Genomic DNA, 15,625 nt, shown 5'->3' on the forward strand with positions numbered 1-15,625 from the left:
AGACAGCAAGGTTCAAAGTTGACATAAGAAAATTTTTCACTGAATTGTTTTAACTATTATCTTTTTTTATGACTTGCGCTTGATTACTCAGCAGCAAAGCTTGTGAATTTTAATTTAGAAATCATCCTGTTACATTAACAGCAGTATTATCTGGAGGAGTAGATAAAACAGTTCTTTTAAAAACAGTATGTGTCAAATTGTTGGTCAAATGCCTGTCAGAATTTGGGTTCTCAGAGGAAGGAGCAATCTGAGCATACCACATTTTCAGATGGGTATACAGTTTATTGATTTCTTTTCACAATGTTATACAGCGACCGTTATTCTGGAGAATCATAGTCAGTTATATGAGCTGGCACTGGTTCATGGATGTTTTCTCTGATCATTTTCAGCTGTCACTAATATGACAGCTTTCCCTTTTGAAGCCCACAGGCAAAAACCAAGACTGGATTCAGTTTCCAGTGTTATAAAAAACTTGAGAGAAAAAAAATCCAAACTCTGTGTGAACAATGCTGTCAGAATAAGATCGGTCCTCCCTGTTACTGAAACTTTCTGTGAATGATTTCTTCTGCCAAGAATAGCACATTGAGCTAAAAGTGATACAGTTTTGTTTGCAGTTCACTCCATGGAGGAGATAACATATGCAGAAATAAAAGAAACACAAACTGATGCTGAAAGCATTGCTCTTGAGATGACTTGTCCAGAAACACTGTATTTGTTTTGCTCCAGCAGTCAAGTCATATCCCACACATAGACCACACCAGGGCCGGCTATGTAAAATGCCGACCGTTTTAACATTTTCTCATATTATCTAATAATTAATCTATTCAAGATCACCCTCTGCTTTTAATGATTTAGATGATCTCTTGTCATTCTCTGCCCCTGGGGTCTGATAACCTGCTGCACATGCTTAGCAGCAAGTGATCAGAGCAAGGGAGAGAAAGGTCCTTCAGTATGTCCTTCCTGTTGATTCAACCATTAAAGTGGAATGTCTCATATTAAATACAAACATACTTCTGTATTGAGTGTAAGGTGCAGATAGTTGATGTCATTCAGCACAAAATCATTTCAAAACTTGAAGTATAATATGGTATCTTTATAAAACATTCATTCATTCATTCTTTCTTTCTTTCTTTCTTTCTTTCTTTCTTTCTTTCTTTCTTTCTTTCTTTCTTTCTTTCTTTCTTTCTGTTGTTCATTCATTCATTACCTTTGCGAAAGAGGTTATGTTTCTTGAGAGTTTGTTTGTTTTTTTCTGAGAACAACATAACTCAAAAAGTAACAAACAGATCTTGATAAAATTTTCAGGAAACGTTCAAAATGGGATAAGGAAGAAGTGATTACATTTTGGGGTTGATCTGGATCACTGTCTGGATTCAGGAGTTTTTTCAAGGAATTTTTTTTATCATTGTGAGATAGGGCTTTTTTCACCATATGTGTATACACTGCCTATAAATGGTCAGATTGCTTTGCAAAACAATACTAGACTAGGTCAGGATCATTTCTGACAGCAGTAAAATTATGATCCAGATCCTAGCAATATTCTGGATACTAAGATCTCAAATATGACATATGTACTGGGTCATCAACACTGCCAGGTAACAAATTATCATACAAACCTGCAGCTAACACCAAATTGTAGCAGACAGTCTGCTGAAAGGGAGTATAACATTAAAGTAGGACTAAAGTATTGAATGACAATCAGAATATGCTTGGGGGAGGTCTGCGCTCATGAGTTCCTTCATCATTCATTCATTCATCTTCTACCACTCATCCTATATAGGATAGTGGGTCTTTGGGTGAGAGGTGGGGCACAACTTGGGGTAGTCACCGGTCAGTCACGTTTTCTTTATGAAATGAGCTAATGTGACATACAAATGATGTCAAAGGTTTAAACATACACAGATTAGAGACATAAGGTGAGTGGATGAATGGAAAATGCCAGACATTTATTCGAGAGAGGATGCCAGTGGTTCAGTGCGTATGAGTGAGTTTGAGTGTGTGTGCGTGTGTGGGTGTGTGTGTGCACAAGTGGGATAACTTAACAGGAAAAAAAGAGAGAACTGAGAGTATATTGTATATTTTTCAGTTTTTTGAAGATGCGTTATGTGAATAAAAGTCACTAGTAATTGTACTTGCAACAATGGATGCTAGTCAGCTCGCCATCTTTGACAAGCAACTGCTGTGATATGCCGCACACTTCAGTTCACAGTGACTCCAACCCAAGCACTCATCGCAGTTATGCTGTACTCTACTGAATTTCTGCACTTCACTTTGCCATCAGAAAACCAACTGGTTTCGCTCCACTTACAGATGCAACAGAGATGCAATAGCAATTACTAACTGGTGATATATGAGTCATGCAACCCCACTTTAACAATATCCCTTAAAATGTATCTTTGCATGCATACTAATTGAAAGCACAAATGAAACATAAGTAACCAAGTTGACCATAATATTTCAAAACAGGAAATTATAAGAGAAATGCATGTCAATATTTCTAATAGACCCTTACCCTCTCACCACCTCCCCCCTCCCCTGTACAGTGACATTTTGTGGGAAACACTGCACACTCTCATTAATAAAGATACTGCAAATCATAACGGACATTAGCACCCACATAGGCACAACTCCTGCAAAAAGTGAATGATAGGACTATCAAAATATGTGGGACATGCCTGAAAACACTTGTGTGAAAGTGGAGTTTGAGTGACAACACAATTTCTTTCAGCAAAAGGCACAGAGTGAACTCTGCCATTCATAATTCAGGATGTATGACCTTCTGAAGTGCAGTTGCGCTGAATTTTTTTTCAGGTAGTTTTGAGAGGAATCTTCACAAGGTTGTTTTTGCAAATAAGACGAAAATTAGATCATACCTAGCCGACTTTTATAAAACCCTTGCTTTTTTTAAGGTTTACAATGACACTTAATTGTTAACCTAGTCTGGAATCAGATTATGTCAGCAGTGATGCTTTTTAATCTTGATGCAGTAGAAATTTTCCTCTGTGTAACAGTTTTTTTTGCACAGTTCTTGGAGGAAACATTGTTCATTTGTAGAGCCAGTGTAAAGAAATACACTGCCCGTAACCTTCAAACAATGACACAGTGCACACACCTATAGCCCTCCTATAAATCAAAATGGAAAAAATGGCTGAACATGCAAACTCTCTGATCCCTCAGTGCTCACTAGGATGAAGCTGTGAGCAAAAAACACGGTGTAAATGCCCTCCTCAGGGGGAAGGCGGGATAGGCGGGTTATAGGAGGAGCTGGCCTGTGAAAGAAAAAATACCTCCCCGAAGACTCGTGTTTGAAGTTTCCCAGGCAGATGAGACATCATGAACATTATAATAGAAGTGACCTAGTTAGTGTCACCTTCATCCCTCTGTCTGTTGGGGATTCCTTCATCATTGCTGTTGTCTATATTCTGGCTCCTACATAATCATGCTTTTCATTTGCCAATTGACATGGCAGCCGTGCTAGAACCTTCACACTTCATGAGTCTTTCTCTTTCTCTCCCTGAAACTAGGATACAATGGGGAATGGCTTCGAGTGGTGATAGAATCCACTTGTTTTTCTTTTTACAGAAGACTTGGAGCAAATTAGCATCTTCATCCTTATGGGATTGTACTGATCCAAGCCAAAAGCAGTATCTCAATGGCCATGAGTGTGATTAATGAGCTATTATTTATTTAGCATAAAATACATGGAGCCCTGTGATGTCTTATCTTCTGTCCTCGCTGTCTGAAAGATCCAGAGGTGTCTGCTGGTGCTGCTTTCCCTTTCAAGTGACAACTTTGACCAGAAGCTATGTTGCGAGGACTGATATAATCAGGCTGTTAGGAGGCATGTTCTCTCTCTGCAGAGGGCAAGATGAAGAGCGCTACGCTTCATCCCTAGGTGACTTTTTAAAGATCTGAGTCTTCTCTGTGGTTTTGATTACAGCTTGAAATGTTAAAAATACAAATTTGAAATCTGTCACAGAGACCCACAGGGGTTGTCATGCCCAAAATGATCTTCACATGTAAAGTTAGACTGTGAATTCAAAAAACATATGCCTGAGTCCAAAGCAAGTGCAACCCTAAATAGCCCTAAAATTAAGAAACAAAAAAATCTGCAGATTAAAAATCAAGCACCTCAAAGAGTGAAGCCCAATGTCGAAAACACAAATCAAGAAAATGAGTGCTGTAAAACCATTTACCTCTTTGGCATTGCTCCAGGAATACAGGTGGCACATTGTTGCAGCTTATAACTGTTTAAAGCATTTAACTTCTTGTTCAAATGTTAAGGCCGTCACACTCTCTTTGAGTATTGTGAGGAAGTGGAAGAGTAGACAATTTTTCGTGGTTGACATCAACACAGCATTATTAGTTTATATATTAAGAAATAGATATGTTGAATTAAAAAAGAGATTTATTTATTTAAAACTAAATATTTATTACCACATAAACATACACAAAAAAATTGAAAATTGGTACCGTTGAGTACCAACACCGATTGCCAGGTCTCATTTTAAATGAGAAAGGTCCCCATCCTTTAACAGGCATCTGACTTTGAGCCAACAACTGTTAATGAAAAGTTTGTGTCAAATAAAAGAAGAACCAGAAGGTAAGATGTCCTGTTTTGTTCCCTGTGCAAGGTTCCCCTGGTTACCAAAACGCTCCTCTAATTACACATCCATTTCCCCGCTGTCCCCATCCTTTCCTCCCTCACTGTTCCCTTTCTCCCTCCCCTCCTCCTGTGGTTATTTTGAACCTATTCCCGTCTCTAGCTGCCTTCGCAGCACGTCGCCTCTCTGAATGAGCTCCTCATCTCCACCTCTGCCTGCAACTCTCCCTCACATCCTGTTGTAACAGCTTTTTTTTTTTTTTTCACGCTGTGACATTTAGCTGGCAATTCACTGTGAGGGGAGAGCTTCAGTGCACAAACAGTATCCAGGGAAGGATAGAGTTTGTACAATTAGTCCATCAGTGTAAGGGACAGAGAGCAGGAACTTGTGGTTAGCTCATTCTGTGAGGTGACGCCCTGTTTCCCTCACCCTTTATTTATCTGCACTTTCCTCCGTAGCTCTGTAACCATCCACCTCCTAACACCGCCGGCTTTAACACTCCTTTAGCCTGCTGAAGCTCAGGAACGCTCTTTTGGAGAAGGACAGAGGCTTCCAAACCCTCTGAACTCCCCATATATGATTTTGTCTGTATTGAGTCATTTATTGGTTGTTAACCCCACCGATCACTCACTCATACATTTTTATTTCTCAGGAGAGGTTTTCGTTGTGTTAAAATTCTACTTATGAAAACAGTGCAATATACTCGACAATAGATGGGTATTCATGGATGCCTTGCTGCTCTAACTGCCCCAATCTATCTTCATGTTAAAAGTCTTCAATTTTGGTATAAACAAAACAATTTTGTATAAATAATTAATTCACTGCTGCAACTATTTCTGTAGTATATTCTGCCAGGAGAATGCCGCACTGCAAGTACCTGGCGTTTTTCCAGGAAATCCCCAGTAGACGTCTTATTTAATCACATTATTCCGACAGAATATCGGAAAGAAATAGTCACAGCAGCAGTTAATCATAATCTTGTTCATCTTAAATGACTCTTTATGAGTAAATAAAATAAAAATTGGAAGTTTTTTCTCTAATTTATATCCCTGAAGTCAATACAGCTCGAAGCCCCACTGAGGGTATTTTGACTGGTCATGAATGAAAGAATGATCTGCAAAATTCTCTGTATGTTTGACCATAATTATCTCCTGTTGAGCGGTGTTGTGTACTGCTTGGAAAGCCAAGACGAATATAACCTCATACCTTAAACCTCATCCATAAACTATAGCTTCTGACAAAGGTGTAAAATTGTGACAGGCAGCTACAGGCAAGAAATTCTTGTCAAGGGTTAAATATCTTCACCTGACCATCACTTGCAGTCTGCCAAAAGATATGAAAAAAAAAAAAACCCTGAGGAGGCTCTAAGTGTTTATGTGCGTGCAGGTGAGAAGGGGCCAATCAACATCACCTCTGTGACAGCTCATCAGCTAATGTTCATTACCCATCACATGCAGCATCTTAAAAGGAAACCACATTTCACCTCTGCCTGGAACACAGGCAGCTGCAAAAACTGAGCCAACTGAGGTGAAGTCTAATTTAATTAAGACGGTTTATATGATTATCAGCTCTCGGTGGGAGACAGGGCAGCCAGCATTCACTTCCAGTTATAGAGTCTGCTGTGTCTCTGGACTAACTCACGCAGACAGTTCTGGGATGTAAACACACAAGAGACCTATGGTGACAAGTGGGAGGTCATCTTTTAAAGGGAAACCCCGCCTATTTTACACCATCAAATGTCAACTCACTATGAGAAAAACAGTGTTGCGTAATCCTTGAAAGACAGTCAAAAAAAGCCTGGGATGACTGATGATGTCATAATAATGTCATCAGGGCTTTTTCAGCTTTTTTCAGCTTGGCCTCAGAATCCTCACAGAAAGCTTTGCAAACCAGTGAAATGGATCTTAAAAGAGGAGGGCATTAAATTGTTAACTAAATTACGAGAAATATGGGGTACCGAATTTTTGAAGCTTGATCAACATTAGAAAATCCTGAATGTTAACAAATCTCACATAAGACAGTTGTACCCTCGTATGCAGAAAATGCCACCAATTCACTTTGATATTTTAAACCACACACAGTATAAAAAGATGGACAACATGTCATCGCCCCAAAAATGAAACCAAAACAATTTGCTTGACCCAAATGAATGACTTTTGTGAAGGCTAAATTTTTCTCAAGCATAATTGTTTTCATTGCCGTACTGATAAGGATATAAGACGATCCTGGGCCTTTACCCTTACCCTGTTTGGGAAAAGTCTTTCAGATGACAAAATCTTGTTTTAACACAAAGATTTATTTGAAAATTCTATTTAAACACTGATAAAAAAAATGAAACAAGGCAGGCTGTTTTTTTATAACAGCATAGTGCCATATCATAGTGCAGTTCATATCACAGCGGAGATAAAGTTATGATAAAATAAGATGTTGTTTATAACAAGATAACAGTGCAATATCTAGTGCATCCAACACCACAGTGAGTGGGGAAAATTAATCAGTTTTTTACTTACTATTATGCCGAGGGTGCCCCTCAGTGGCTGCATCCATCCCTGCTTTAAAGGAAATTTTATTTTCTATGTAGCGACAGATAATAGCAGATGTAGTTTAAGGTTTCCTCTCTTAAAGATCTATACCTTTTTCTTTTCTTCAACAGACAAAATACCTTTATGTTATTTCTTATGCTATTTATCTTATTTACGTGACAGGATATCATTAATGTCAATACATGGTCAAAGGGGATTTTCCAGGAGAAAGCATTGTCGTATGTTCAGAGCAATACAGTAGTATTTGTTAATATGATACTGTGATTAACAGCTCTCTCACAACTCTTTCCAAGTGCTTAATTGGCTCAGTGCAACCTTGAACTCCTCAAATTTGGTAAGTTCGAGGCACAAAAGTTCAGTTGTTCAAGCAACCCTCTTTCATTGAAGTCTTATTGGAAAGTTAAGGGCCTATTTCTTTCCAAATCAGTTTGAGGTGCTGGTATGAGCAGCTGCTTGAGACAGACAGATGTTCATTACACCCTGTTTGGTCTATTGCAGTTCTTTGAATTTTGATGTTGATCACTTGTTTCTGCACATTTGACTGACTGGATATCTGCTGAGACGATCCGATTAAATCATTCTGCTTCACTGGCTTTTTGTTAGTTTTAGCATACGGTGTACAATTTTTTAACTTGTTTTTAAAACTTTACGTGGGTTGGCACCTTCCTACTGTATCTGTTTGAGTTGGTATTCCAACATGCTCTGGAAGTTGAGCACTTTTGGTCGTCACAAGGTTCAGGCTAAACACCAGAGGTGATCGATCTTTAGCCATGGTTGCTCCCACGCTGTTTTCCCTTTAGAACAAGAACTGCTAAGTCTCTTTTTAAAGTTTTAAATCACTGTTTAAAACATATTCCTTTTTGAGGATGTTCAATACCAGTTCAGCATCACATCTTGACTTAATGTGCTTCTGTGTTTTCCCTCCACATTACAATATTGTGACTAGAGCTGAGTCTGTGGGTCTTGTCCATGAAATATCTTCTCTGCCAATGCCAAACAGCTCATTTTGCTGTTGATATTGACTCTTGTTTTGCACTTCTGGTACTCCAGCTGCCTGTCGAGAGCCTGATTTAAACTTGATTGGCAGCATCTGTGAACATGGGCCCTGCTACTGTGGGCAATAGGTGTGTGCTCCAGGAGTCGGCATACTACTGATCTGGATAAATTCTCCCATTTTTGTTTAAGTTCATAATGTGGTTTTAATTGCTTGCACAACTGCATGCAAAAGTAGTCACTTTTTATGAATGGATTTTAAATAATTAAGAATTTAAAGTGAGTTGGCCTCCACAGTTAACTTAAGTTAAATAATTCCTGTTTTTGTTACAGTAAGTGCAAAATAAAAAAAAAATGTGCAGCCAACCCTTAATCTTCTGCTCTTCAACTGGTTTGGCATAAAGAAGTGGTGCTTCTGACTCTTAACGCTGCCACACACTTTATGACAATATGACAAAATCACAGGGTATTAAAATACGTGACTTGAAACGCACCATTAGATTTCTCAGGCTAATGAAGTACTTGGGTTCAGTGTGCCACATTTCTGAGCTAATAAGCTTGCACGAGAGGATCCCATTTGAGCTTAATGTGTTTAAAATGTGTTCAAAAATTGTCAACCCTGAGGAATCAAGAGAAAAGCTTCTTAAAGAGGTTTGTGTCTCACCCCGCCAGGGTTGCCATCAGAGGCTGTGACAATCAGACGGTACTGATCCTCAGTCTCTCTGTCCAGAGGCTTTCCCAGGAACAGAAGGCCAATCCTGCAGAGAGAGGTAATAAAAGACTTGTATTACTGTAACAGACAAACATCCAGAGACTCCAGAGGAACACAATAGATGGCTTGTTTGCATCATAGGAAGAAAGAGTTTTACTTAGAGAATTGTTGAGCAGTTTTGGTTAGAGCTGATGCAATAGAGAGTGATGGAGAGGGCTGCACTTTGGAGTTTATTTACTTCCAGAAAAGACAGATTTATAAAACATGGCTGATGATAGAAGAGATGAGTTTAGTGAAGAGAACAGGTGGGATTTTAAACACTCCCACTTTGTCTTTTTCTCTCTCAGTAGCCCGCCTCTCGCTCCCAAAGCACTCTGACTACAGACAGAAAGATTCATGTTTTCTTTCCAAGGACTGCAGCAGACGCAACGGCCCTCCTGCGTGCTCACCAGGTATAATTTGGCACTTTGGCATTCCAAACACAAAGTGGAGATGCATTCCCAAACAGTATACACTGAATTATCTTTGTTGCACACACAAGCATGCAAAACATGAGTGCAAATGCACACAGATACACACACAATACACAAAACAATTGCAAAGCCACACTTGGGAGAGGCTCTGCCAGGACAGCAAATGGAAGGAAAGACAAATGCATCTGAGCGCACGGCTAGATTAATGCCTGTTGCAATTCCCTGCTGTCCCTATGCTCCTTCACATTTCTAATTTAAAGCTCCTCTGGCCAAACAGTCCAGGCAGAACTGAGCTTACCTGCCTCTCTTGCTCATAACTGACAAAAACTGCAGAGCCTCATCTCAAAATCTGACAGGTGAAATGCATAAAGCTGGATTAACATTGTCTTTCTTTTCAAGCTCTTCTGGTAAACACATTGTGTGAATCGAACTCTTGATGATCTACGGTTGAAGGGGGTAAAGAAAGCTTTCTTAACACACCAAGAAAATAAATCCTTGCATTCCTCACTTGCTGCTGTGCTCATGTTTATTTATACATCAACACAAAAACAGAAAATAGCCCTTTTGTTTCAATTTGAGGTGCAGGAAGCTTTGATGTACAAGTGACAATGAAGACATACTGCGATAACTGATGTAATTGCAGAGATAATGATGATCTTGATGTTGATAATGACAGAGATTAGACTGATTAATGCCACTGAGTTGGCCTGGGGAGTTTTTATTTCTTATAACAGCTGGGGTGCAGAACCACGCACAAGCCCCGGGGCCTCATAGGTTCACTGATCATGTGCAATCGCGCCCTGCCTCCTCTCACAAGTCAGCACAAATGAAAAGATGTTGTCAGACAGACAGACAGGATGCTGTTTACAGCGCAGTCTGGAGTGACAACGGCACAGGTTAGAGGTTATCCATCCTAGTCACACAGCGTCAGTTGATCTTTCATTCTGCTCAGATCGTGTCTCTGCATGGGAAATTGGACTTGATGTGCAGATTTTTAGTGTGAGGTGGCATTGATATGCTTTAGTCTGGATCAAGACTGGCTGCTTTTGGTAAATGCTTGAGTCACGACTTCCATCTGAGTCTCACATTTAGACTCAATATTGAAGCATTCAGGCTTAGGACTGTAGTTTTGAGTGAAAAAAATGAACTGTAGACTGAAAAAACTTCTGATTCCACATCACAATGACATTTGAATTGTGTTTCTTAAAACCATTTATGTTATGGGACTGTTTATTTGGATCAAACACAGCAGGCTTTAGTGTCATGGATATCAAAGTATACTTTCCTTTTCTTTTCTGTTTCAGTTTTCTTTTGGTTTCACTTTGAAGTAAGACTTTAAAAAAAACACACACACAACAAAACAGGGACACAAGGAGGCACTAAAAAATAAAGTGAAGTATCAAAGCTGGTCTGGCATCTGGGTACGGTTTGTTAAAGTCTTGAGATGTGACAAGAAAAGAAAGGACCACAGTTTGAACAAGAACAATATCTACAGATTTTTTAAAGACTTTGAGCCTGACACTGACATGCAAAACTTAAAAGAGCTGATAAGGACAAATCACAACACTGGTTCTTTTTAAAGGAACACATGAGGCAGTTCTTTCACTTTTCTGGTCTCAGACTTCTAACCAACATAGTAGTTTTCAGTATATTTAATATTCAACAGCACATCTTCTGTATGAAATATGTTAAAAAGGATGTTTTTGTTTTCAGTTCCTTTGTATTTCTGCTCGTAAAATTCAACCAAATCATCAGTAACCCAACACAAGCATGTCTTTTCAGGCAGTTTGGGAGTTTTGGCATCCTCACATCTGCATATTGTTTTCACAGGCAGGAATGCACAGTGTCTCACGCCCACATACAGAATCTAAATGATTTTTTTTCATTACATTGTAGGAAACAATTACTGTAGATGAGCAGGATGTGTTGCCTACAAGGAAATCAAGAAAATGAAATAATATACGGCGGCTAAATTAGTGAATAAATGAATGTAAATGAAAACGCATCAAATCGATGTAAATATGAAAAATAAATGCTTTCAGAGTGCTGCTACGGCTCAGCTGTCAAAGTGGAAGCAAATACAGAAGCTATAGTCTCTCAGGGGTGTGTCCAGAGGGGTAGAGACCAGCTGCCCTTTGAATAGAACATGACACCCCAGATGCCTACCCCACACTCAAATTATGTCTATTATGTAAAGGTACGTATTGCACTGACACATTTTACAAGATCTCGCTAACACCGGAACAGCATTTCTCTATAGACCTACTACTGTCAGTTAACACAACCTTACCCAGGATTTCATATTTTACAGCTAAATAAAATCATGCCCTAACTGTGTGCCTGACCAGCATCATTAATTGAAAATCATGTACAATACATCTCCTTAGCTTTGAAGGAATTTACAGAAACATCAAACATCTGTAACATGTTCCATGTCTTCCTATGAGACTGTCCCAACACATTGATCTCGTTGAACTCGTCATACGATCGGATGTTTGCCTTCTGAGAGGCAAGTCAAGTGTTATGAAGATTGTATTTCAACAGATGATTTAAACTCATAGAAGCATCTGCATTCAAATGTGCCACTTTTTTATGTTAGTTTATTATGTTAGTAATGACCAGTGGTGTGCGGTCAGGGGAGGCAGGGCCTCCCCCAGGCTAACAAGAAAAAAAATATTTAAAAAAAAATATATATATATATATATATACATATATATATATATATATATATATATATATATATATATATATATATATATATATATATATATATATATATATATATATATATATATATATATATTATTTTTTTCAGTTATTTGTATACAATTTGTCATAATTAAAAGATAAAAAAGGAAATTGCTGATTTGTCAATAAGAGGGATGCTAACAGAGGGGACTGACAGCGTTTCGCGCTGGCTTCATGCTTGTAATGTGGGTCGGAGGCAGAGACTCCGAGAGAGAGAGAGAGAGAGACCATTTACTTGAAATCACTACGTTTTGCAGGTTCGCGCATGTGTACTAAGGTCTCACGCTGATTAACGTAGGCATCGCAGGTGAATGTATGTTGCGGGTTTTAATTGGCATTTCGTCATGTTAACTCCGGGACTTCAGTCTGTCTCCGAACAGTAGATGGGAACGCTTATAAACATTTATTTACTTGGCTCGTTGCTGTTAACCGGTGTCTAGGAGTCCGGGCCAAAGTGAGGGAAAAGAGTAAAGAGGAGGGAAAAAAGGCGCACCTTGTGCACAACTGTACATTTATTGAGGAAACAAAGATCAAAATGATGTACTCCCGCCCCACCTATGCACTCAGACCGTCTCTCCTTCTGCTATGTCACACGTGCGCACATACACACACACAGCACAGACTGTCACCGCGTTAAAGGGGCAGGGCTGGCCAGTAACAGTTTGTATTAGCAAATGAGTAGTGCACCGTATGTATAACACACACATACAGAAATTTCAGCTTAAGCTGGCTGCCTGCCTTCCTCGTCATGGACCTCACCGCACGTTACTGGTAATGACCATAAACTGTATATAGAGTGGACAGTGTGGCTCTCCTACTTATCATTGTATGGTTTTGAAGCCAAAATACCTCCGTCACAGGCGCAGCAATTGCATCCAGAGTCTGCGCAGTACAGGCAATGAAGGATTCTGGGAGAATCTGAGTGGAGCTGAGTGACAAAAAAATAACATTTTTTTTTCTTTCCAGAGTCTAATCACTTCTTGACTGTACCTCCCGACATATTTTACAATCCCCCCCAAAAATACATGAGAACGGCAGCTGTCACTCATCTAAAATGTTATGTAAGGCCTTGTTTTTAACCTCGTATAACTGAAGAAAACGACACTTTTCAGAAAAAAGAGGACTTGGATACAAGACAGCCAAATGATATCCTCAAATCACTACAACAATTGGACGTGAGAAACGTTTCTACGAGGAGTATTAATTTTTTAAAGTTTGACCACAGTCCATCTGGAACGGCCGGAAAGCCAAATTTTTTAACCTACACTGCAGCCAGCCACCAGGGGGAGCAGTTTTTGTGGAGCCATCACTTTGAGCCGAGCAAGCAAACGTCCATTTTTTTTTTTACAGTCCATGGTAATGGCAATTGAATAAGAAACAGGAAATAGTCTTTGTTGTGTTACTGTGGTGGGCAGTGGCTCTACAACACCTGCACATATTTTCTTGTTGAAATTAAGTGGCTAGTTCTTGTTTGTCAACAAACCCTGAAGCTTAGAGAAAGTTCCAAAAACACTTGAAAGTTTCAGATAAATCTTCAAAAAGCCTCTACTAGTTCATATCTTGGCCATGCTGGAACATGTGGTGCAGGAGGTCATAGCAGGACTTCTCTGGCACTTTATCACAGCTCTGAGTTATTTTGATGCAAAAGATACTTTTCTCTCCATAACTTTAACAAGATATGAAACACATAATTTTAATACCAATCCTAACACACCCAGAGATGAATAAACACCTTTGACTTGATGTGCTCATCTGTAATCCTGCTCCTGTCAGTAACTATATGATTACTGAATGTGCTCTGTACAGAACCTGCTTGTTGACAGAGCCCCCAATTCAGGGCTGTGTCCTGCTCACTACCATAATGTTGAGTGAATGTGAAGCTCCCTCAGGGGGACCTGGCCCATTTATACAAAGTTATAGACTGGAGAGCTCATTATTCATAAGAGGTGGATGGATGCAGCTCCATATGTAGCCTGAGTCTGAACATGCAGCCATGCAAAAGTCTCTCCAGTGAATTATATCATACTACAGCTCTGAAGGGTTGAAATATGAGAGGGTGAAGTGGAGGCTCTGTGAACTGCACACTCATCAGACAAACCAGCTAATCATTCTGTGATTCATTTGCTATATCAGCAACTGCCCAAACTTATTATATTGCTAGTTTGCTGAGAGCATGTGGTGTGATTGTAATATTTCTGCCACGCAGGGAACAAACAGACAGAGAATACGTTTGTCTGTTTCAGCAAAATTCTGCAATATCAGAGACCACAGGGGCTTCTGCTCCTTGTATTTACTCCTTGTATTTTGAATGTGTCACCATTTAGTTTGGCTTACTGCTAACCTCTATGAAACCGTAAACACCCAAGCATAAAACAAACAATTCTTACACAGATTAGGGGTAAGCAATAGGTACTAATACAGTGCTGCAACACAGCTTGTCCTTGCAACGCTGAGAGGCTGAGGATGCTGACAAAAGAAGCTCTAATCAATTATTGTGAAACGTGTTTGGCAGGGTCCTGGATTTTCAGTCTCCCCACGTCTCCTCTCTCTGTATTTGCTTGCTTATTTAAGAGATGGTTGAAAGCACTGACCACTTTAATATTGAATGCCTTTCCCAGGCTGCTCATAGTGGTTGAGTGAGGTGAGTTTTGTAAATGTTGTTGTTGATTATGATAGTATAGGAAGGTATTTGGGGACCCTGTTCCCAGTTCTCTCAGAAGCAATAAATGGGATTAGATATGGGATTAAAATAAATGGGATGGAGAGGGAAAAAAGAAAAGAGGAAACAAACTCCAGCCAAGGAACACATCGAAGTCTGTGATGAGCTCTTTAAAGATCTGCACGGTAGCACTGACTTGTTCTTTTCTCTCATCTCTCATGGTAGTTGTTCTCCCAGTTCCCATCTCAACAATGTTACAATGATACGTGAAAGTAATTTTTCTCCTTTGCCTCTTTATATCAATGAGCTTTACAATGAAGCTTAGCAAAAACTCAATAAGGGGGGCTGAATACCATGATGCTTCAAATAACCTGTGTTCTCTCATTCTCCCTTCAGAGTTGTTATATCATTCCATACTTTCAGTCATATACACGGTAAATGATAGTGCTACAGTGTTGAATATGAATTTCTAGAGCTCTGTCAGCTGACTGCAGTGGACGCCAGGTTTCAGTAGGGTTTCTTTGCAAACTGAATTTTGTCATGTCACAAAGTACCTTTTATGAGTATTTGCCTCTATCTCAGCTGCCGACCAAGTTTAAGCATGTGCCAAACTGGAAGCTCAGACTCTTTATAACTTTTGGCTGCCTCTCTGTAAAGTACTGCTCTTTATGTTTACAGAGAGGCAGCCATTCAGAATATATAATGGAAGGGAGCCTTAGGTCCCCATTAAGTCCAATGATAAAAAGCTGATTTTCATAAAAACATTAAACATTTTTAGAGCCTGGCTGAAAAAATGATTTTGATTTTTGTAACTTGTGTAAATATCTTGAAACACTTCGCACAGATATACGACTGAATATTTACAACTGCATTGTTGCTGTTTTTTTAGGAAC

The 15,625-nt window shown here is 39.3% G+C and overlaps 1 protein-coding gene across 1 annotated transcript in view; it reads right to left on the minus strand.

Annotated features, from left to right (window-relative positions):
* The window catches only part of LOC141794757 (protocadherin-15-like), a 262,295-nt gene that overhangs the window by 89,795 nt on the left and 156,875 nt on the right, over window positions 1-15,625 (minus strand). Inside the window, exon 19 of the mRNA XM_074675236.1 lies at window positions 8,805-8,898. Within this exon, the coding sequence (XP_074531337.1) occupies window positions 8,805-8,898 (94 nt within the window). The remainder of the gene's footprint in view (window positions 1-8,804; window positions 8,899-15,625) is intronic.

Source organism: Halichoeres trimaculatus, unplaced genomic scaffold (assembly GCF_033239565.1).
Source record: "Halichoeres trimaculatus isolate MK-OKI-2021-1 unplaced genomic scaffold, fHalTri1.1 fHalTri1_scaffold_8, whole genome shotgun sequence".
Lineage (NCBI taxonomy): Eukaryota > Metazoa > Chordata > Actinopteri > Labriformes > Labridae > Halichoeres > Halichoeres trimaculatus.